At 50.2% G+C, this 22,262-nt stretch overlaps 2 protein-coding genes across 2 annotated transcripts in view; both read right to left on the bottom strand.

The window, feature by feature from the left end:
* The window catches only part of PCYT2 (phosphate cytidylyltransferase 2, ethanolamine), a 22,229-nt gene extending 7,141 nt beyond the window's left edge, over window positions 1-15,088 (bottom strand). Inside the window, exons 1-6 of the mRNA XM_067547137.1 lie at window positions 14,975-15,088; window positions 8,416-8,504; window positions 5,065-5,226; window positions 2,464-2,530; window positions 1,873-1,957; window positions 1,089-1,133 (exon numbers count right to left, since the gene is read on the bottom strand). Coding sequence (XP_067403238.1) covers window positions 1,089-1,133; window positions 1,873-1,957; window positions 2,464-2,530; window positions 5,065-5,226; window positions 8,416-8,504; window positions 14,975-15,066 — 540 coding nt within the window. The 5' untranslated portion in view covers window positions 15,067-15,088. The remainder of the gene's footprint in view (window positions 1-1,088; window positions 1,134-1,872; window positions 1,958-2,463; window positions 2,531-5,064; window positions 5,227-8,415; window positions 8,505-14,974) is intronic.
* On the bottom strand, window positions 15,062-22,262 carry SIRT7 (sirtuin 7). The gene is made up of 10 exons (XM_067547136.1): window positions 22,111-22,262; window positions 21,792-21,929; window positions 19,966-20,070; window positions 18,795-18,865; window positions 18,561-18,633; window positions 17,939-18,037; window positions 17,197-17,433; window positions 16,861-16,941; window positions 16,492-16,598; window positions 15,062-15,882 (listed from the first exon to the last, which is right to left on the bottom strand). Exons 1-10 carry the CDS (start codon window positions 22,204-22,206, stop codon window positions 15,669-15,671), a joined length of 1,221 nt encoding a protein of 406 aa, XP_067403237.1. The 5' UTR covers window positions 22,207-22,262; the 3' UTR covers window positions 15,062-15,668.

The raw sequence follows: 22,262 nt of genomic DNA, 5'->3' as shown, positions 1-22,262 counted from the left end.
CCCACTGTGTGGCAGGATTGTGAAACAGCAGCAGATTTTCACCAACTCATTTGCATTTACTGTGAAAACCTGATGCAAACAGTTCCAAAGGCGTAAAAGGATGACGAAAACTCAGCTAATAGAAACAGGGCCATCATTCCACACAGAAGGGATGCCATGTAATGAAATCAGTAGAAGGCCCCAGAAGCAGACTGTGCATAGCCTGCATGTCTCAAGATGATTTCAGGGAGTTTGGAACCCCGTTAGTGTCATTGGAGCTCCCCATATCCTACAGCCAGTGACCAGCTGTGATGTTACCTTAGAGACCACTGGAAGAGCACAAAGTTGAAAATAACAAAACCAAAAATGATCCAGTCCATCCAGAAGATGGACAAGGGAAAGTCTAGAGCATGGGAGCAAGTTGTCTGGGCAACATTTCAGCCGCAGAGCCAGGAGTGTGGGTCTGGTAACATGCCTCACGTTCTCACACACTCTAGGCACCAGACGTGTGTTCATCAGAAATAGCCAGAGAAATGTCAGTATGACAGGCTGAATGTGGCCGTAGCGTCGAGCATTTTACTGGTTGATGGTTGGAGCTGAGAGTCCCAATTTTTCTGAGCTGAGCGCACAGTTGCTATGATTATAATATAAACTGGGTGCACCAATAAGGGATGAAATCGAACTTGTGCACTTCAGCCCAGCATGCCTCATACCCAATCCCTTCTGAGTGAACTTAGCTCAGAAGGCACATCAATGACCAGAGCGTGTCCTTGGCTGGAACACAGCTCAAGAGAAAGGTCCTGGGAATCAAGGCAAGGGGATGAAAAATGGAATGTATGAGCAAGAGATACAGAAAGGGGCTCAATGAGTACTGCACCCTCTGCTGTGTTTACAGCACAGCTCAACCCTCCCAGCTTCCCAGGCCTCCAGACTCACCCCAGTGGCTACTACAGATATATTATAGGCCGGCAGGGGGTTGCTTCGATTATCACTGAGCAGGAAGACCACCTGATATTGCAGACTGCAATGCACATCTGGAATCCTTCTCAACTAGGCCACGAGTGCCACCACCTAGTGCTGGATCTCCACTGCCTGGAACCCACACTCACCTTCCCGAAGTTATCCTTGTGCTTTCGGTAATCCAGGTCTTCATCCTGCACAGAAGAAGTGGAGAATTAGAATGCTGATTCTGAGGTGGATCTCTCAGCCCAGAACAAGCTCCTGCTAGCAAAAGCATGAGGGAGTCTAGGCTCAGATTGGGCACCAGATGCCATCTTGCATCAATTGATTTATCAGTATTTAATATCCAAACCATGATTGCGACCTGGCACAAAAGCCAGAGAGAGCATGACTCAGCTTCTGACCCAGATCGTGCCCCACACGTGGCAATACCTCGCAATAACCACCTTGTACAACACGCCAAGACAAGGAGTGCTGCACATCCAGTGACCTTCCCAAACTACAAAGGGGCAGCTTCCTCCCTCCCTGGAACCTCAAGTGCATCCTGTTCTGCAGCCAATGACAGGATGGTGTCTCTTTGGAGATGGTTAGTGATGCTCTTTCTTCTCTCCAAGAGGTCTTCCCCTCCATGCTGCCTCTTGGGGCACAGGAGGACCAAGCCTTGAGTCCCCTGCAGACCAATGGAGAGTGCCAGCCACTGTCCTCTCAGGCGACCCTGATTCACGCAAGTCAGAGCAAAGATAAGCAGGGGATTCAGCTAGCCCTGCCCATATGCAGCTCCCAAGACCCATCAACATTCTGTGCACTAGCCCTAGGAGCTCAGTTCTGCCATGGAGGATGAAGGTGACTCTAGCCATCAGAAGGAATTGGCAAAGCAAAGGAGCTGGGAAATGCCCCAGCCCCAGGGTCACCATCCACAGCTGTCTGACTCACTATGTTGCTGTGGTGAGCCTTGGTCATGAGCAGCATGCGACCAACCAGGTCAGTAGTGGACACTCCCTGGGTGCGTTTGCATTCCCTGCAAGAAACCAAGCAAAGGATAAAGCAGCAGGATCCCCCCATCTGAAGGAACAGTTAGGAAACCTGCCACACCCAAACAAGGCCTTTCCGTACTTGGCATGTCATGTGGAAAAGAACATTTTCTGATCCGAGTCTCTGCATCTCCTGCTCCCTTTGCTCCCCACTCAGTGTGTGCAGCTCCTGTGAGGAGTGGCGTAGGGCCACTCTGCAGCACCGCTGTCTGCAATCCATGACTGTAGTGCCATGTGAGTCCCCCTTGGAGACAGGAACACCCCCACACTTTCTACAGATCAGGAGCCAGCCAGTTGTTGCCTGCATTGCCTTCTGGAGGCCACATGAATAAGGCCAACCAAAGCAGCTGAGACCCATCATAGCTAATAAGAAGGTGAAGATGCAACTCGAAGACACCAGCATCTCAGCTGAGATCCACACCCTCTGGCTTAAACAGGAATTCCCAGGTGGTCTGATCGTAACAGGATAAGAACAGAAGTGGCAATGTGTTACCTGTATCTCCCAGCTGTCTTCACCTCTTCATAGGTGTCCCTGCCATCTACCGTTAGTGTGATATCATCTACAGAGAGACAGAAGCATCATAGCATCACTCCCTCCAACCGCCTGTGCAAATCAAATGAGGTGCTGCGGGAGCAGGGAACGCAATGGTTGAGTGTAACCAGCACACAAGTCAGAACAGGAACAGAAGTACAAGCTTTATGCTTCTGATCTAAATCATGGTGTAAACACAACCAACCTCTTCAGCGCCAGGGAACAGTTGGGAGTTCGCCACTCTTCCCTGACCTGGGAGGAAAGCAGATTCATAGATTCTAAAAATCATCAAATCATCTAGACCAGTGGTTTTCAACTTTTTTTCCCCCGAGTACCACTTGGGAAAAAAAGGGGGGGGGGGCGGGGACTTTCGGCGGCGGATTCGGCGGTGTTGTACAGCTCGCGTACCACCCAGCCTTCTTCGAAGTACCACTGGTGGTACGCATACCACCGGTTGAGAACCGCTGATCTAGTCTAACCTTCTGTATAACATAGTCCACAGAATTTCATCCCCTGTGCTGAGCCCCATAATCTGTCTGACTAAAGCATATCTTCCAGGAAGTCATCCAGCCTTGATTTGAAGTCATCAACAGATAGCAAACCCAAAACATCCCTTGGTCGTTCGTTCCAATGGTTAAATCACCCTCACTGTCAAAAATGTGTTCCTTCTTTCTAACTTGAATTTGGCTGGGTTCAGCTGCCAGCCATTGGTTCTGGTTGAGCCTGGCTCTTTGGAATAAAAAAGCCCTTTGGTACCCAGTATCTTCTCCCCACGAAGTGATTTATACACTGAGACCAAGTCACCTCATGATCTTCTTTTGGATGAACTGAACAGACTGAGCTCTGTAAGTCTCTCACTTTGAGTCTTCACTGCAAAGTTAACTCCAGTGTTGCTCCCTAAGCCCTCCCATGTGCCCAGGACAGACAAGTTCTTCCACAGTTCACCGAGAAAGAATCATGAAGCAGCTCATCTCACTGCAGCACAAAGAAGCATGACAGATGCCCAGTAGCCCTAGGGGACACTCAGCTGCGCACAGCATCAGCAAGCACAGAGTAATTCAGGTAGGGCTTTGCAGGATGGCTGCCCACACTTAGGCTAGACCAGCAGTTGTCAAACCGTGGAGCGGGCCCCATAAGGGTGTGCGAGATGGGTCGCGGGGGGGCACCAAGGGCAGAGTTTGGGGGTCATGGGAGGCAATGCCCCACCCAAACTTATGTTCATGGAGCCGTCTCCCCCTGCTGGGTGAGGGGCGCCGGGCTGAGAGCGGGGCTGGGTGGCATGGGGACTCCAGCACCACACACGGGTAGCCCTGAGCAGGTGTTTTTTGGGGGGGAAGCACTGTTGGCGGGGCAGGGGACAGAGCCGGACCAGCTCCACACTTTGCACAGCTGCTTCCATCTCCATTCGGAGCACTGCTCCCGGCAGCCACCACCCTTCTCCTGCAGCAGCAGCAGCTCCTCCCCGCTGCTGCCACTCAAGGATAATCCCAATGACCATGTATGATTCTCTGCTGCCATTTTCTCTGGCAGGTCACACTGGGCTCCAGAACTGTGAGGGAGCTGCTGCTACCCCTTGCCCCCCCAAATTAAGCAGTCAAACTCTGCCTAGGATATGTAGACCCTAGTTTTTTTTCCTGAAAGTGGGGGGCAGTTCGGAGGAAGAAGGGGCACAATTGTTACACTAAAGTCCCAGGGGGATGGGAGGGTCTCCATTCAAAAAGTTTGAGAACCACTGGGCTAGACTAGCCCAGGTGCCAATCATCAAATTACCCTCTGGAGCATTGTTACAGCCTTCAAAAACTTTCTATGGCTTTTTTCTGCACCCTCTCCAATTTTTCGACATCCTTTCAAAAAATGTGGACACCAGACACCGGAACTCTACGCAGTGTTCCAGTAGCAGCCCCCCAATGCCATATACCGAAGTAAAATTCCAGTGGAGGTTCCTCTCAATCATCTCAGGATACCCAGCCTGCCTCGTTCTGATCCCTACAGCAAAAAGAGGCCACCTAGTGCAGAAAGTGCATGTCCCACAGCACAGGGAAATGAATGGGTTCCAACCCAGGGACTCTGAAATCTCTGATGATAGCCCTGTGAGCAGTGATTACAACCTCCAGGCAGCAATAGTGCTCCTGCCTGTGTCCCAGGCAGCCTGTGAGCTGGGAGGGCCTCCTTAGCTACATGGCTCAAAATCTATCCCTGCCCTAGTACGAAGCAGTTCCATACCTTCACCCTGTGTTATACGCTGGAATACGAGGCTGTACTGCAAGGAACGAAGACCCTGTGCCAGGGAAAAGCCCTGAATCTCTGGCAGAGACACTGGAGTTGCTGCTGTTCTGTTACATTTCCCGATAAACGTAGTTATTTCATATTCCCCTTTGACATCACTGCGCCTTGGAGAAGCTACAGCATCGAGGATGAGGAAGGAACTTTTCTTTTCTCACAGAAGCAGGGAATGATTTGACAGAGGGGATGACAGCAGCAAAACTAGAGCCAAGCCCACTTGCCCTTCCCTCCTTAGCTATACAGAGCACCCGACACTGACTGAGCAGCCAGAACACTCACTGCCATGTACACAGAAGTCACACTTATACTTGTCCAAGGTTTCCAGTGTGGTGACGTAAGGAGCTCCTGCAGCAATCTCATCCACCCACTTGATAGCGCGCACCATTTTGTACCTCTCCTCCTGGGTAAAGACAGGTGGTCCCTTGTGCTTGGCAATCTCCTCTGGATTCCAAAGAAAAAAAAGCCAGTTACAGACACATACAGGGCAGCTATAGAGGAAATTACACCAATTCCTCACGAGTCCCTTCAGGAGCCCCAGTTCATGGGGCAGGCGGTCACATTATGGGGATAGCTATCCCACAGAACCACAGTTTGGTATGTGAGAGCTAAGCCCTGATGGGATTAGTGGGGGGAGGGGAGGGAGTGAGGTCTAACAGACTCCATAACAGGCCTGAACATATTTTACCTTATTTGACCCATTTTGCAGGTGTGTAACAAGAGCCCATCCCAAAATCCTACCTGGGGGAAAGGTGGTCCATGCCCCAAATTCCACCTGCTTTTACCCTGCAGTTCTCAGCAGCTAGAAGATGGGTTTGTCTGGCTCCCTGGCAGCCCAGAGAAGGGGATTCTTTTCACAGAGTCATAGAAGTTGGGTTGAAAGGGACCTCAGGAAATCATCTAGTCCAACCCCCTTCTCAAAGCAGGACCAATCTCAACTAAGTCAAGCCACACTTTAAAAACCTCTAAGGATGAAGATTCCACCATCTCCCTGGGTAACCCATTCCAGTGCTTCACACCCTCCTAGTGACAAAGATTTTCCTAATATCCAATCTAGATCTCCCCCACTGTAACTTGAGACCATTGCTCCTTGTTCTGTCATCTATTATCACTGAGACCAGCCTAGCTCCATCCTCCCTGGAATCCCCCTTCAGGTGGTTAAAGGCTGCTATCAAATCCCCCCATTCTTCTCTTCTGCAAACTGAACAAGCCTAGTTCCCTCAGCCTCTTCTCATAAGTCACGTGCTCCAGCCCCCTAATCGTTTTTGTTGCTCTCGCTGGACTTTCTCCAATTTGTCCACATCCTTTCTGTAGTGGGCAGCCCAAAACTGGACACAGTACTTCAAATGTGGCCTCACCAAAGCCAAAGAGAGGGGAATAATCACTTCCCGCGATCTGCTGGCAATGCTCCTACTAATGCAGCCTAGTATGCAGTTAACCTTCTTGGCAATAGGGGCACACTGTTGACTCATATCCAGCTTCTTGTCCACTGTAACCCTCAGGTCCTTTTCTGCAGAACTGCTGCCTAGCCTGTCGGTCCCCAGTCTGTAGCTGTGCATGGGATTCTTCCATCCTAAGTGCAGGACTCTGCACTTGTCCTTGTTGAACCTCATCAGATTTCTTTTGGCCCCATCCTCTAAGTTATCTAGGTCACTCTGTATCCTATCTTTGCCCTCAAGCGTATCTACCACTCCCCCCAGTTCAGTGTCACCTGCAAACTTGCTGAGGGTGCAATCCACCCCATCCTCCAGATCATTAATGAGGATGCTGAACAAAACCGGCCCCAGGACCGACCCCTGGGCCACTCTGCTTGTTACCGGCTGCCAACTGGACATCGAGCCATTGATCACTACCCATTGAGCCCAATGATCTAGCCAGCTTCCTATCCACCTTACCCATGTCTTTGTTGAATTTAATTTTGTGGTCTATAGCTCAGTTCTCCAATTTATCAAGATCCCTCTGAATTTTAGCTCTATCCTCCAAAGTGTTGACAATCCCCAGCCCTTGGGCTCATCTGCAACCTTGATCGGTATGCTCTCTATATCTACATCCAGGTCATTAATAAAGATGTTAAACAACACTGGACCCAGAACTGATCCCTGGGGAAACCCACTTGAAACCTCCCTCCAATCCAACATCCTTCCATTAATAGTCACTCTTTGTTTGCTGTTGTTTAACCAATTATGTAAACACTTAATGGTAGTTCTGTTGAGCCCGCATTTCTCCAGCTTATATATCAGAATGTCATGCGAGACTGTGTCAAAAGCCTTGCTGAAATCCACATATATATCAGCAACATTCTCCCCAAATCAGTTACCCTGTCAAAGGAAATCAGGCTGTTCTTGGCAGGAATTGTTTTTGGTAAACCCATGCTGGCTGCTAGTGATCACCCCTTCATCTTCAGGTAGTCACAAACTGAATGTATTATACATTGCTCTAGTAACTTCCCAGGTATTGAGGTCAGTCTGACTGGTCTACAGTTTCCTGGCTGCTCCTTTTTGCCCTTTTTAAAGATGGGCACTACATTAGCACATCTCTGGTCTTCTGGGACCCTTCTGTCATCCACGAGTTTAAAGGGAGCAGTATGACCTAATGGATAGATCACAACACTGGGACTCAGGAGACCTAGGTTCTATTCCTGCTCTGTCAGTAGCCTCATGACAACCTTGGGCAAGTCCCTTCCCCTTTCTGTGCCTCAGTTTCCCTATCTGTGAAGTGGGGGTAATGATACTGCCCTCCTCTATAAAGTGCTTCGAGATCTAAGGATGAAACGTGCTACATAAGAGAGAGGTATTATTATAAGCTGCACTAATGCAAATTTTCTAATATAAGCCAGACCCGAGAAACAGTCAAATATGCTCTGGACTCTGAAATCTTTCACAGAATCATCGAAATGTAGGGGTGGAAGAGACTTCAAGAAGTCAACAAGTGCAGACCCCTGCATTGTGGCAGGACCAAGTAAACCTAGGCCATCCCTGACAGATGTTTGTCCACCCTGTTCTTAAAATCCTCCAGTGATGGCAATTCCACAACCTCCCTTGGAAGCCTCTTCCAGAGCTTAACTATCCTTGTAGTTAGTTTCGCCTAACATTAACCTAACTCTCTCTTGCGGCAGATTAAGTCCATTACTTCTTGTCCTACCGTCAGCAGACACAGAGAACAATTTATCACAGCCCTTAAAATATTTGAAGACTGTTGTTGGATCCCCCTTCAATCATCTTTTCTCAAGACTAAACACACTCTGGTTTAACCTTTCCTCAGAGGCTAGGTTTTCTAAAGCTTTTATCATTGAGAGAGTCCAGAGGAGAACAACCACCATCTGTCCACATCATTCCTAAAGCCTGGCATCCAGAACTGGACACAGCACTCCAGCTGAGGCCTCACCTGTGCCAAAGAGAGCAGGACACTTACGGTATCTCCCACGTTTTACATACATTACCTACCAGTAAACAAAAGGTAAGTAGAATGTCATCTGACTCCGATCCCTAACCAGAGATACCCCCTCCTTTGATGGCTCTGTTGCTGTTAGACAAGCTATAACTGGAAATTTGCTGCACATCAGGCTCACCATCCTCAGTGCGGATTTTGTCGGGTGGCTCTAGCAGCAGATGAAGGACTGAGAAAGCATCTTACCATCCGTGTGGACTCCCACAATGAGATAGTCTCCCATGGCCCGAGCCTGGCGCAGCTGATTCGAGTGCCCAAAGTGCACCATATCATAGCTAGAAAACAAAGGTCTGTGTTAGGCCTAGAATACAATTAAGAGCGCTCAGCTGCAGAAAAATGGGCTTTGACCCTCCCTCTGCAGTTCAGTCAGAGACCCTCTTCCACTCACTCCTCCCCCACAAAGAAAATTCAAAGGGTTAAAGTCTCCAAGCAGTTGTACCTCTGGTAGAGGCTATAATGCAGCTAACCCAGACCAGTCACTCTGCAATGAATTGGTGTGACAGGCTGTACCCCACATACACCTTTATAGTGAGATTTGTGCATCATTCATGTTCACCCTTACAGTGTAACAGCATATGGTCTAATGCAAAGTGTGTCGTGTAAGGTGTTTCTGGAATGCTCATGGCGTACTGAACATTTTTGTTATGGTAGCAGGTTTCCTGCAATGTCACAGATGTACAGATATGAAACTCTGCCATGTAATATCCCCAAAGGTGTGTCTCACATGGCCTGAATAGATGCAGACAAACACAAAGCTAAGATTCCATGCCTCGCAGAGGCATGCATACAGGAACAATGGACTAGCCTGAGCACCTTTGAGCACTTTGGCTTAAGTGGAAGAAATTATACCCACTGCCGGACATGGCTGATCACCCAGGGGATCGAGGAAACTTATTAAAAGAGAGAGACATCTTTGTTTTGGAGCTCTCCTTTGGAATCCCTCTACATAGCAACATCAAGGACACTGACAACTGCCCACGGGTGGGGGAGCCTGACTTCAAGATTCATCTCAGCCAGCTGTGGGTAAGCTAACATCACAGACTGAAAAGTTACTGAAATATTAAGCTTAGTTTAGGATGTGTGTTACCTTTTAGTTAATTGTGGTCTAATCTCTTGATTCATATTAATCTGATTTATGATCACTTAAAAATCTTGCTGCAGTCAATAAACTTATGTTTGTTTTATCTAAAACAGTGCATGGGGATTGAGTGTGTACAGAGACTGCACTTAGAGTGACAGAACTGGTGCATATCAATTTCTTTGATAAATTGACGGACAAATGTAAATGAACTTGCAGGGTGCAGCATACAGCACTGAACCCTGTAAAACGGCAGTTCCCAGGGTTGCATCTGGGACTGGGGGTCAATCCCATGAGCGGCTGACCAGAAGCACTCCTTCACTAGGTCAGGGACCAATTACTCACAGGAGGCTGGGCGTGGGCTGACCCAGGAGTGGGTGGTCCACGCAGCAAAGCAGAGTAAGTCGTGGCCCAGGAGTGAGGAATCAGGGTAACACAGCCACACATCAGTCCAAATTGCAGGGAGGGGATCATCACAATTGGTTAGAGGAATAGGGCTGTCCAGAGAGCCCCCAGTGTGTCCACCAGATACACAACTTGGAGCAGGGCTGACCAAAGGGCAAATCTCAGTGCCAATATTACCAGAGGCTACATTCCATCAGCCAGCTCTGCTCCCCCCATGACTGAAGAATCCTGTTATCCTGGTGACACTTGGGAGGAGACCCAGAAGTAATTTCCTCCCTCCCGCCCTCACTTGGGTCAGAGAAGGTGTTTCTATAAACAGGTTGAGTGCCCAAAGATCCAAGCAAGACAGGGAGGATTTAGACCCTTCCCGGGTTTTATCATGTCCCACAGCTGAAAGGAATTTCATAGGAGCAGGTGGTGCACAGAAGCCTCAAAGAAGCTCCATTCAGTCCCTAGTATTGGACAAGACAAAGACCAACAATACACAAACACCTAAGCTATAGAGATAGCAGGGACAGTCCTGGAGCATCTTCTATAAGAACTCACTGTTCTTCAGTGGAATTCGCCCTGGAGGGCTGATGCCAGGGCTCAGGTGTGCACCCAGGCAGATAAAAATGGATTCTTTCCCATTTAAAGCAGAATTTTAAAAATTAAATACACATTTATTTATAAAATAGAAATTGACTGATGCCTAAGCTTATTATATGCAGTGTTGTTGTAGTGTGCTGGTCCATTTCTTACTGGTCCAATTTCTGTTGGTGAGAGAGAAGCTTTCGAGCTTACAGAGAGCTCTTCTTCAGCTCTAGTCATAGGAGGAAGGAAGGGGGGGTGGAAGATAGATGGGAGGGGGGGCGGGAATCTTAATGAATTATAGATTGCTGTAATAAGCCATAAACCCAGAGTCTACAACTAGAGGAATGTTAATAGGTCTCTTCACCTTGAATGGTCCCTTACAGTATGTGATAAGTTTCTGCTAAACAAGCTGTTCCAGCTTGCCCCTGGCAGCTCGCACCAACAAAGAAGAGAAGTACGCACCCTTGGCCGACACCCTACGCGAGCAGGGCTACTTGGTCCAAGTGCACGCCCTGATCGTCGGGGCGCTGGGCGCCTGGGACCCCCGCAACGAGCCCGTGCTCTGGGCCTGCGGTGTGGGTCGGCGCTACGCCCAACTCATGCGACGCCTCATGGTGTCAGACGCCATCAGGTGGTCGAGGGACATATATGTTGAACACATCACCGGGCACCGGCAGTACCAGGAGGAGGAGGCCGAAGAGCCCCCCCTGGAACCAGCCGGTCCCAGTGACTCCTCCGACCCGAGCGGCCTCGTCGAGGGGCACACCACCAGAGGCCGCGGTGGGCGTGCCACCCGAGGCCGCGGTCGTGGCGGACGCAGCTCCAGACGCCGCGAAGACCACCGCGAGAGAAGACGGGACCGGCCCGCCAACCGACCGTGAGAGGCACCGGACTACCGAGAGACATTTCACCCCGTACGGACCTATGTATTCTGCTTACTGAACCATACCCCCAATGCCCCCACTGTACACTGAAATGCTCCCTCATGCCCATATATGTCTCTCTCTGTAACTAAGCCCAACATCACCACGCCCCATGCGGGATACTGCAGCCCACCCCACCCCATCACTGCCCTCCCCAGGCCCCCATTCCCACCCCCACGCATGGACTCACTCGCCGCGGAAGAAGACGGGACCGACCTGCCAGTCGACCATAAGGAACACTGGACTAATGAGAGTCATTTCACCCCACATGGACCTATATATTCTCTTTCCTGCTGGACCCTGCCCCCAACGACTTTACTATGCATTGCATTGAAATGTGCCCTCATGCCCACATATGTATCTCCTATCGCCTCTCCGCCGACCTCCACTCACACCCCCACACAGGGACTCACTCGCCCTCCCTAGCAAATGCCTCCCAGGGACCCCCCCTCGCGGTGGCATGCCACTGTACCCCCAGACCTCCACCCCCACACATGGACCACTTGCCTTCCCTGACAAGTATCCCCAAGGGACCCTCCCTCCTCAACCTCCCAGGGACCCCCTCCACCATGGATAGCGTCCCCCAACCCACATATCCCCCCGTACGCCACTGTACTCCCCAGACCTCCACCCCCACGCATGGACTCACTCGCCTTCCCTGGCAATGCCCCCAGAGACGCTCCCTCCACGCTGGATAGCGTTCCCCCCCACACCCTCCTGCAACCCTCAAGCCGCACACCCCCAGCCCCTCCCACGGGCCAAAGCTCATCCTCGATCAGCCCCCATTCCCCCCCCCCACTGCGTGTCATCCCCGGATGCTGTATTACTGTACTTTTTGAACCTTGACTATTGCTTTATTGTTTTGTGCTTAAACATTTCCTAATAAAACGTTTTAATCTGTTTCCCAGCCTTGAAGAAGAGCTCTGTCTCAGCTTGAAAGCTCATGTCTCTCACCAACAGAAGTTGGTTCCATAAAAGTTATTGCCTCAGCCACCTTGTCTCTCTAATCTTTTTATAATCTATTAAAATAATTTCAATTAAATACAAAAAATACTAGGCAGTACATCTTTGTGGCCAAGTTTTAAAGAATGTAAAAAACCTGAACTGCTGGAAGTCACTGGCTAAATATCTGGAACCTCAGTTTGTTGGCATGCTAAACCAAGCTTTGACAGCAGTAGCCTCTTGTAATTAAAAAGATATTCCTTCTGCACCTGCACAATTTCTTCAGCTAAATGGATTCAATGACTAACTAGTTCATTCAAAGTCAAGAATTTAAATTTAATTTAAATCAATCCACCCTGCCCAGGAATGCTTCAATGGCCGAGAAACAAATTTACCATAAATAGCCTGCAAGGCCTTTTATGACTCTCTGCCCACTTTTCACCATGTCACTGCCCCCATCCTCCAACCTGCCAATGATACTAGCCTTGTCTGCTTCTCCCACACTTGAACTCTGTGCTGCCCCCTCCACTCATGAGACAACCTTCCCAAATTCACCTGCAAGGCCCCTTCTCTCTCCTCTTTCAAATCCCTCCTCCAGATCCACTGCTTCTATGGTCCCTACAAGTAATTAGCCAAATAATCAAAGACAAGTTGAAAGAAAGGCAGGTTTAGTTAATGCAAAATTATTTATTAATTCATTATTATAATGTTTAAAAGACATGTGCAAGTTGTGATAATATTCCTCTCCCCTCCCCTGTGAAGGTGAATTGTTATTTTAGATAATGAGCTCTTTAAAGTAGAGACCATGTCTTTCTAAGTGTTTGCACTACATTCCTGAGTAGGGCCATTAATAAAATCAGCTTATTGAAAGTCTAGCCAAAAAGCTAAACAAAATTCTCCAGAACAAAGCTACATCAACAGCTCCCTGCAGAAGAGAAAGAATGTTGGGACCATCCATGTTCCATTCTATGGCCAGACCTCTCTGGGATGCATGAGAAGGCATATGTGCAATGAGGTCTTGGCAAATGGCTCCTGAAGCTCTCCGGCACTGGGGAAATGGAAAAGCAATTCTCAAAGTGAAGGCTCCAGAATGCAGCAGCCCACAAACCGAGGAATGCTGCACAGAGGACCGATCAAACCTCACAACCAAGGAAGGTAAGAGAAAGGATAAGTATGGTGTGCAGAGGCCAGGGCATTCTAGCCAGCTCACACGTTCATGTTGCTGCTTACAGGAATGCATTTGTGCTGTATCTAACAACTGCCTATGCTCTACCTGACCATTTAAAAACAGGAGCCATTAAATACACACAAACCCACCCCTGAAATTCAAGGAGTAACACAGGTGAGTGTGCAAAACCTTTGCATAAACTCTTCTTGTCAAGGCCATTAAGTTCCGAAGTCCTCTCTGAATGATGCAGGACAGGGAGTGTAACAAGAACACCCAGTTATATTACTCAGGATAAAGTGTTTTATGTTCTCTCATACACATATATGGTACAAACTCTCCTGCATTGGGGAATAAATCATCTGATAGATTAGGAAGAAACTTCGCCTATAGGCAGATTATTTCATAACTGCCTTCTACATGGATTCCTGCACCTCTCTTTCAAGCACCTGGTAGGGCTACTCTCAGAGTCAGGATTCTGAAAAAAAGAGTTGTCCTGGTCTCACCTGATATCACCCCAATGGCAAAAACAGCCCAACCCCAAGAGTTCAGATGACTGCAAGACTGCACCTACTCACCTGATACCATAGCTCTTCCTCCTGGAAGACCATATATTGCATTCCACAGACAATAACCACCTCAACCAGGGCCAGATTAACCTTTTGTGGACCAGGCGCCAAACGTGTGTGTGCCCCCATGGGGGCAACGAGGCAGGCACAGGAGAATGGGGGGAGGCAGTCCCTGGAGTGAGGGACCAGCAGAGGGCAATTGGGCAGGGCAGGGGCAGCCCTGCTCTGCCCAATCGGGCAGCGTTTACAAACTGGCAGTCGCCAGATGTACACTGGCCTGCCTGGCTCTACACTGCCAGCACCATCTTTCCCCTTGGGGGCAGGTCTGTGTCACAGGCCCCTATGCCCAGCACCCGCCTCTGACATCCCCCCAACCCCCTATGCCCAACGTCCCCCCCCAAACCCCACTACAACTGCCCAGTGCCCCAGAACACACAAACGTCTCCCATCCCCACTGCCAGAGGGCCCCGCCTGCTCACTCACCCGCGCCTTGGCTCGCCGCCCAGCCAGACTCACCAGCCCCGCTGGGCAGTGACCATGTCCGCCGGGCTGAGCCGGCAGCGCGGCCGGGCAGGTGCCCGGCGGGCATCGTTCCGGTCCCTCGGGAGCAGGCCGGGCTCCCTCAGGACCCATTTGGCTGGCGGGGCCCGGCGAGGCCACAGGTGGGAAGCAGCAGAGCCCGCTCGGAGACTGAGCCGCGCTGCGGAGCCCGGGCCGCTAACCCGAAAGCCCGCAGCCCGGCCCGGCCCGGCCCGCCGGACGGAGCCCAGCTGCGGGGCGGCCGGCGGGACCTGCTGGCTGGGAGCCGGGCCCTGCCTGGGGGCTCGAGGGGTCCGTAATGGGCCGGGCCCCCGGTGCAGCCGGCGCTGCCCCCAGCCGCTGCCGCTCACGCCCCAGACACGGGCTCCTCGGCCCAGCGCCGCCGCGCACCGGCCCGGCCCGGCCGCCCCCGACAGGCCGGCTCCGCTCTCTCCGCGGCAGGGCGCCCCCAGCAGCCCCCGCTCCCCACGGCCTCTCACGGGGGCGGCCCCTCAGGCCGCGGGGAGCCCCGGGCCGCGGCGCCGTCTCCCGGGTAACGGGGCTCGCTCACCATCCGTCGCACCAGACGCGGACGGGCCCGTGGGCGGCGGCGCTGCCCCCCGCGGGGCTCGGAGAGGCCTCGGCCGCTCCGTTCCTCAGCATGGCGGCGCGTCCTGCCGGTCTGGACCCCGCGCCCCGGAGCCGTCCCGTCACCTGACCGGGGCGGGGAGAGGCTCAGGGCGCCGCCATCATGGCGGTCACGTGGCCCCAGGCCCAGCCTGTCTCGCTCCGCCCCCAGCAGAGCCCCGCCCCAGGGGCGTTAATGGCCCGCAGCACCGCCCCGCCCCGCCCCTTGCCCGCGGCCGGGCGCTCTAGGGCTCCTGCCTGCCTGGGCGGCACAGCGCGAGGCCGCGTGCTCCGGCCAAAGGCAGCCCAGCCGCCACTCACACCCCCAGCGTCCGGGCAGTCGTTATCGGGTAAACCCCGCCCCATCAACCAGACCGGGCTGCAGAGCAGCGCTGACCTGCTGCGGGAAGGGGTCGGGGTCAGACTGCCCCAGCCCCGCTTTGTAGGGGACAGCAAACAGCTGCATGAAAATAAAGCTCCTGCCGGTGTCCAGTTACCCCCGTTCAGAGCAGCATAGGCTGTGTGCAGAGTCCAGGGCAAACCCCGCTGAGTCCAGGGCAGTAGGGAAAAGCCGGCCTGCAGGACAGCAGCTGCTGTATTTCCATAAAGATAGAGTGCGCAGAGGGTAATTTATAAAGTCAGTTTACTTTTTTCTTCTTGGTGCCTTTTGCACAGCCCCTGCCAAACCAGCCACCAGAGAGAGAGTGGCTAAGCTGAGAAGCTGGTTCTCGCTGCTGCTCTTGCATCTGCGTCTCCCCCAGGCTCCACGGTGATGCCACTGGTCTCCGGCTGTGGCTACCTTCTTCATCTGGACTAAGGGGAATAGCCAGAGAGAAGATGGGATCCTTTGTTCTACCAAAACAAGACAGATGTGTAAGGAAGATTCCCCTTCCCACTGCTGGGGAATTCAGCACTACCACACACAGGAACACAACCCAAGGCTGAAAATTACAGTCCTCCAGCCTGCCTTTAACCACTGAGCAGCTACCACTCACTCAGGCCAGAGAAGAGGCAATGTGACTAAATCACCTCTTGCGCTCTCCCCTGGAAGGCAGGCTTTTGGTCTGCTCTATCACTGGAAACATCTCACTGCTCCATCTCTGCCAGGAGCTGTAGACAATGGCTTCTGGGTTCATATCTACCCAGATGAAAATCACTATTAAATTATACACACAAAAATATATTGCTAAACAGACAGAGGAATGTTCTGTAGTAAACAGGCATAGGAGGGTACAACCTCAGTACAGGCCTGGGAATTTGGAACTCTCCCATTCTAATCCCAGTGCCAGCAAACCACTTCCCCTCCCTATGCCTTAGTTTCCCCATCTGTAAAATGAGGATGAGTAGTGACTTGCCTTGTAAGAGAGAAGTGAGGGGGGGGTGAGTTATCTATAAAACAGATGAATGTGAAGTATTATTGTTAGTAAACATGAGGCAGCCACCAGGCCTGAGGCTCCTCACCTGTCATAGCATAGGATCTCCAGACCAAGTTCTTCCATCAGTAATCTCATAACATCATCACATTTCCCATGTAGTTTCAGGGCAGCCAAATCATCTTTTGGAGTCCACTGTGGGGGGGCCAAGGAAGTGAAGATAAAAATCCAGACAGGCTGAATGAGCAACCCGTGTGATCCCTACACAGCACCCTATCCAGACTTAATAGCCTGGTATTGCTATAGGGGACCCACGTCCCAGTCTGTCCCCTGCTCAGATTCATACTGTCTAGCTCTCAGACTCTTTGTGGATATGAATTCCAGGTTCCCCTGTACAGCAGGATGTTGGCGCAGACTTGTTTCACATGAGGCTTTTCCCATTTTTAATGTCTCTCACCTGCAGGTTTACAATGTAGAGTTTTGGACGGCGACGGGGGGGTTTGCTCATGCACCAAAGATGTGGATACTTTTTCAAAACCTGGCATAAAATAGAGACTGTCAGCCAAAGGCAGATGCGAATGCTGGAATCTATCATATCTGTGAGAGCAGGTGGAATGTATTACCAGGAAGGGGATGAGGGAGGAGTTGAAAGACAGACTACCCGGCACCAGGATTTATCACTTGTCGTGGGCGAGGCCTTCCACCAGGGTGTTTGGGAGGAGACTGCTCAGCACCAGGGTTTATCCCCAAAGGAGAATGCTCCTAAGAATCTTCACTGAGCTTGTACAGTTACCTTTAAGCTGGAACCCAGACACAGAATCACATCTGCTTTGCTTGCAGCCTCTGTTGCTGCTTCCCAGTTCAGAGGCTCCCTCAAGGTCCCTTTCTCCCCGAAATGGACGATTGTGTCTCTCAGCTGTGCCCCACACTTATAGCACATCCTGCCTGTATGATGTCTGTGCAGGGCTGTGCGCTCCGTCACATCAAACACTCGCACATACTCTCTATTGGGTGTGCAGGAAGTGCAGACCTTGTGCAGGAGGGAAGAAAGGAAATGCAGTTATGTTACAGGGTGGTCTGCTCCTTTAAAGGCCAGGGGCCTTGGGTCGGCTAATCCTGTTTTGAGGCAGAGCTTCTTTAAGAACAGGTGTTCGTCCCTGGTAGGGAATTCAGGACCCAGTTGGTAAGGGGTCAGGTGATTGCTTGATGAGCACCTGATTCCTATAAGACTGAAAGAGCTCACTTTGAAGGGAGGAGCTACAGGAAGCAGGGTAGTTCCTGTGACAGGAGTATTCCTAGACAAATGGTCTATAGCAGGACTGAGGAAGAGCTGCAGGATTTATGCTGAACTATTTCATTTGGAGGGTTGCTAAAGATTGTCAGTTGCAACCAATAAATGGTGCTCTGAAGAAAGGGCCAAACAGACTCTGGGTGTAGAGTTTAATCCTTCCTGGATTAAGCAGACAGGCCAGCAGCCTACATCCTCCTATCCACATGAGCCCACAGTACAGCAATCCTGTGCCCTGGTTACTCACCTCTATGTACATATTTCCATGAAGCTCAGATATTGCAGCTCGGGGTAACCCGCTCCGTAGGTGGAGCCCATCACAGTTTTGAGATACCACATGCTGCACCTTGGAAGGAAGGAAGCAGAGCTGACATGGCAGGGAACACTGGAAGTGCTCACCAATGAGGCAAACAGACTGATCTCAGTACAACCCCAGAACGTCGGCAGAGACCAAGCAACGTGGGGGGAAGAAATGACTGAAGACATAGCATGCAGCACACACTTATGACAGAAGTTAAAAGGCTCCCACTGCTAAATAAAGCTCTGCTAGGAATTATCACTGGGGGCTATTTTTAGAACAGACCCTCAACTCACCCCCACTAACCGGTTTATAAACAAGCTGTGGGGGGAAAGCAGCTATAGAGAAGGTGCTGCTGCAGAGAGTGGGACCTATATCAATTTGACGGTGGGTTTTTACAGGAGCACAAACCCTATTGCTTCCACAGAGACATTTTGCTACCTTCACTGAGTAACAGTGACTATATTCAGTAACCCATGGAACACTTTCCCAGCAACTAGTCTCTGTTGATTTTCCAGTCTCTCCCTTCAGAACCAGGTAGCTGAGCGCTAGTGAGAGCTCAGGACCTTACCAGGTTGTGCTTATGTAAGCAGGCAATACTCATATGGGTGAGTGTGGGCTCCGCCTCACTCAGATCTGTAGCCCTGGTAAATGGAAAAGAAAAGAAATAGAAGAGGAGCTATTAATCCCACATATTCAGTTTCATCTTTTGCTGTACAGCCCAGAAAGATACTCCTGGGAGGTTGCAAAGACTGTCATCCCATGAGACCAAAGGGAAAAAAACTTGGTAACATCATCTGCTTACCTGATACTCCTCCCTTTCTGCAGTAATGTCCAAACTCCATTAGGCCCCCTGTAGTCAGGGATTGATGCTGCCTGCATTACAGGAGAAACAAAAGGAAAATGAAAGGAAATGCTGAGAATGCTGCCCACACCCCCAGTCCAGCCTCGTTAGTTAATATGACTCACATTTCCTACATTCTCCACCAACCCATCAGTTCTCTCTCATACAGAAACACATGCAGGTCTGCCTCACTTGTTTGTACTCCCTGCTTACCTCACTCTGCCAATTCTTCCAGAATCATCATCGTCACAGGGCCACATTCTGTCCATCCACTCCTCTCATTCAACTTCCTCATTTTTAAATTACAGCCCCAGTATACTCCTCTTTCTTGCATAATTGATATCATTTCTGTCTCTTCTTCCCTCTCATTATTTCCCATAGACAAAGAACTCAATTCCTGAATCTTTCCTTAGTTCCTCCATATTTGGTGGCATCTTTGCTGGCCTATGCTGGCCATTCTCCACCATAAACGTCTCTCATACGGTAGCACCCAGAAACCTCAGTCTGAATCATGGCCCCATTCTGATAGGAGCTATAGAAAAAGATAGGAAAATATGGTTCCCACTTCAAAGAGTTCACAATCAAAAAAGTGACAAGTGCCATACAAAGGGGAGAGGTGCCAGACTTCAATGCCCACTTCTCCAAGCAGGGACCACAGAGGCTGACCATTTTTATAGATATTTATAGCTTAAAAATTATGAAGTGCCTGCTATACTCATCTGCCCTTCAACCTAGCCATCAACTGGCCAATTTCTTATTGGCTATAGGACAGAAATGGCTCTTGAAGAGAAATCTGAAGGAGTGGCCTTACTGATTGGATCAAAAAAGACATTCTTTGTACAGTGATCTTGGCTGCCTCTTCACACTCTCCCAGGAGGGCTCTAACCAATGTCTTTGTATGCAGGTTCAGCCTCTCCTAAGCAACAAGTGCCTTCCTGAGACACAAACAGGCAAGTGTCCGACCCATGGTAAAGACCCAACTAACAGGCCGATCTCAGCCTGAATACAGGATCCTAGGATTCTCAACGCTTTGCTTACACACTTCCTACCCTCATGCAATCCACTCACTAGCCAAGAAAGAGAACTCTGTAGAACTTATGGAGTCTTAAACACTCATCCCATGCAATCCTACCGTACTGATTCCAGCTCCTGTGTAGATGACCAGGTGTTTGGCACGTCGGACAACTGCAGCCAGCTCAGTGACCTTTCTCTTTAATTCCTCTGGTTCATCAGAAACCTGAACAGAAGGCAGACAAGGAAGTTAGAGCAGTCTCTCTAAGGTACAGTATATCATTCAATGCAAATTGCTGGTTTACTCTCTTCTAGTCTCTTCTCCTTTTACTGAATCCTTACTTGCTTCAATGAAAAAATAAGAAAAAAAATCTGCTTGAAAAGGTAACCTTTTTCTCCTGTTCATACTTTTAGCCTAGATATCAATTCCTACTGTCACAAGAGGACAAAGTCAAGGCAAAATTTAATGCAACCAAAACACGGGTGAAAATGGAAATGCTTCAGGCAGAAGTAGAAAATAACAATGTCATAGAATCAATGTCAGACACATCTGAAATGGAAAGACTGGATGATGAATTGCATCTTCTTCTTAAAGCTCATGAAATCTCCAAAAACAAAGAGCTATCCGGATGAAGAAAAGCTCAAAAAAGGACTGGGATAATTCTTGATTCATCTGCAGATGACTCACATTTCATTAAGAATGAAGTTATATTAAATTACTGGAAATGTCATAAAAATGTCATGCCCAAGATGAATTAACTGACAGTTCAAGCAACACAAATGAGTGTTGAAAGAACATTTTCAGGCCTCAAAAGTATCCTTTCACTGCAGAGGTCCAACATGACAGAGAAAATTCTAGACGGTATTTTAGTTCGCTCAAACATATTGTTCATAAAAAAAATTGTGTTTGACAGCACAAGAACACTAGGAAAATTCATGTGAAAGTTAAAGTTAAAAAAAATAAATGGTTAAAAATCAAAATAATTTCAGTTTTAAGTTTCAACTTTTTAAATTTACTTACTCTAAAATTGAAATGATTTGATTTGAACTGGTCTGAACCAGTAACCGAAGGTTTTTGTTTTTTCAGAGGCTTGAACCAGAAAAGAACCCAAACACACTGAATCCAAACCTGAACCAAAACAAAATAAATACCGATTTGACTCCCTGCTTCTCATCCTGTCTCCCTGGAAGCTGCAGTAGAGTCTCATCCTGGGGAGAGACAGGGGAAGCTGGCATACAAAGCCAGTCAGGAACAATTTCTTTTCTGAACAGAAAATAATTGACATTAACTATTAAATGTTGACGATGGAGGAGAAATCTAGACGATGACACCTTTAGATGTCCCTACCCAAAAGGCTAATTCTCCACTGTATTTTCCAACAGTTTCCCTATCAGACAAATTCTATAGATTATGGAAACTATCCTCCAGTTTTTTTTATTGCCTCTCACTGTTAAACTATCCAAACTCACATGTCAATAGTTAGGCAAGCAACATAGAAGTCCTTAGCAGAATCTCTGTCTTCTTTTCTTGTTATAGAAAGCACTGTTAGGGCTTGATTTTTAGAGAAAAATATATTTGTTGCAAATACCATGCTAGTTATGGTGGAAAAGCTTTACCAAAGAGAAAGATTAGACCCCAGATTCACTAGTCTTCTCTGGAATTTCATTCCATAGCTGAATCCTCTCAGCTGAGAAGGTCTCCAGCTCACAGACTCTGCTCTAGGCAGTGAGCTCCACACGATCCCAGGGAAGTGCAGGGTCCTGAAGGCTGGGACCAAGTTTGAAGTAGCAGGGCGTGGACAGGGATCCAGGGGAGGACAAAGGTCTGACGCGGTGACATGGCTTAACGGGTCGTTGGACAACAGCAGCGATCGGCGGGTCCGCACCAGGGGCGAATGCGTCGCGTCGCGTCCCGTCCCCGCAGCCCCCGCACGGGCGAGCACCCACCTCCTCCTGCCTCCTGCGCAGCCCTTCGCGCTTCTTGCGCCGCCGCTCCAGCTCTCGCACGATGTCCTCGCACTCGCCCAGGAGCAGGCTTTCCTCAGGGCTCCTCTCTCCCGCCAGCTTCTTCAGGATCCGCGACACCTGGCAGCCAGGGAGCAAAGACACAGGTCACCGCGCCCGCCCGAGGGAGGCCGAGGCGCAGCTGGGCGCGCGGACCCGCCCGGGGCGCGGAGCGGGGGCAGCGACAGGCAGGAGCGCGCTGCGGCGGGGCAGTGCGCTGCGGAGCCGGAGCCGCAGCCGGAGCGAAGGAAAGGGGCGGTACCTGTCTGCGCCGGTCCCGCTGCTCCTCCTGCTGCAGAATCTCAGCTCGGGCTGCCGCTTTCCGCTCCGACCGGCTCAGGCTCCCGCCAGCCGCCATAAGGCCCGTAGGACACCGACCGCTTCCGGCACAGCGCGGCCCGGCCCACGGGCAAT

This window comes from Emydura macquarii, unplaced genomic scaffold, assembly GCF_026122565.2.
Source record: "Emydura macquarii macquarii isolate MOO-44397 ecotype Brisbane River unplaced genomic scaffold, CSIRO-AGI_Emac_v2 contig_1230, whole genome shotgun sequence".
NCBI lineage: Eukaryota > Metazoa > Chordata > Testudines > Chelidae > Emydura > Emydura macquarii.
This window is presented reverse-complemented; position numbering and strand designations above follow the sequence as displayed.

Bases quoted from the DNA above. Each gene is read 5' to 3' on its own strand.
- SIRT7 (XM_067547136.1), bottom strand. From the start codon at position 22,206: ATGGCGGCTGGCGGGAGCCTGAGCCGGTCGGAGCGGAAAGCGGCAGCC. The intron at 21,930-22,110 runs GTACCGCCCCTT...CCTGGCTGCCAG, and splicing joins AGCGGGACCGGCGCAGACAG to GTGTCGCGGATCCTGAAGAA. The intron at 16,599-16,860 runs GTGAGAGACATT...GCCCCCCCACAG, and splicing joins TCTACATTGTAAACCTGCAG to TGGACTCCAAAAGATGATTT.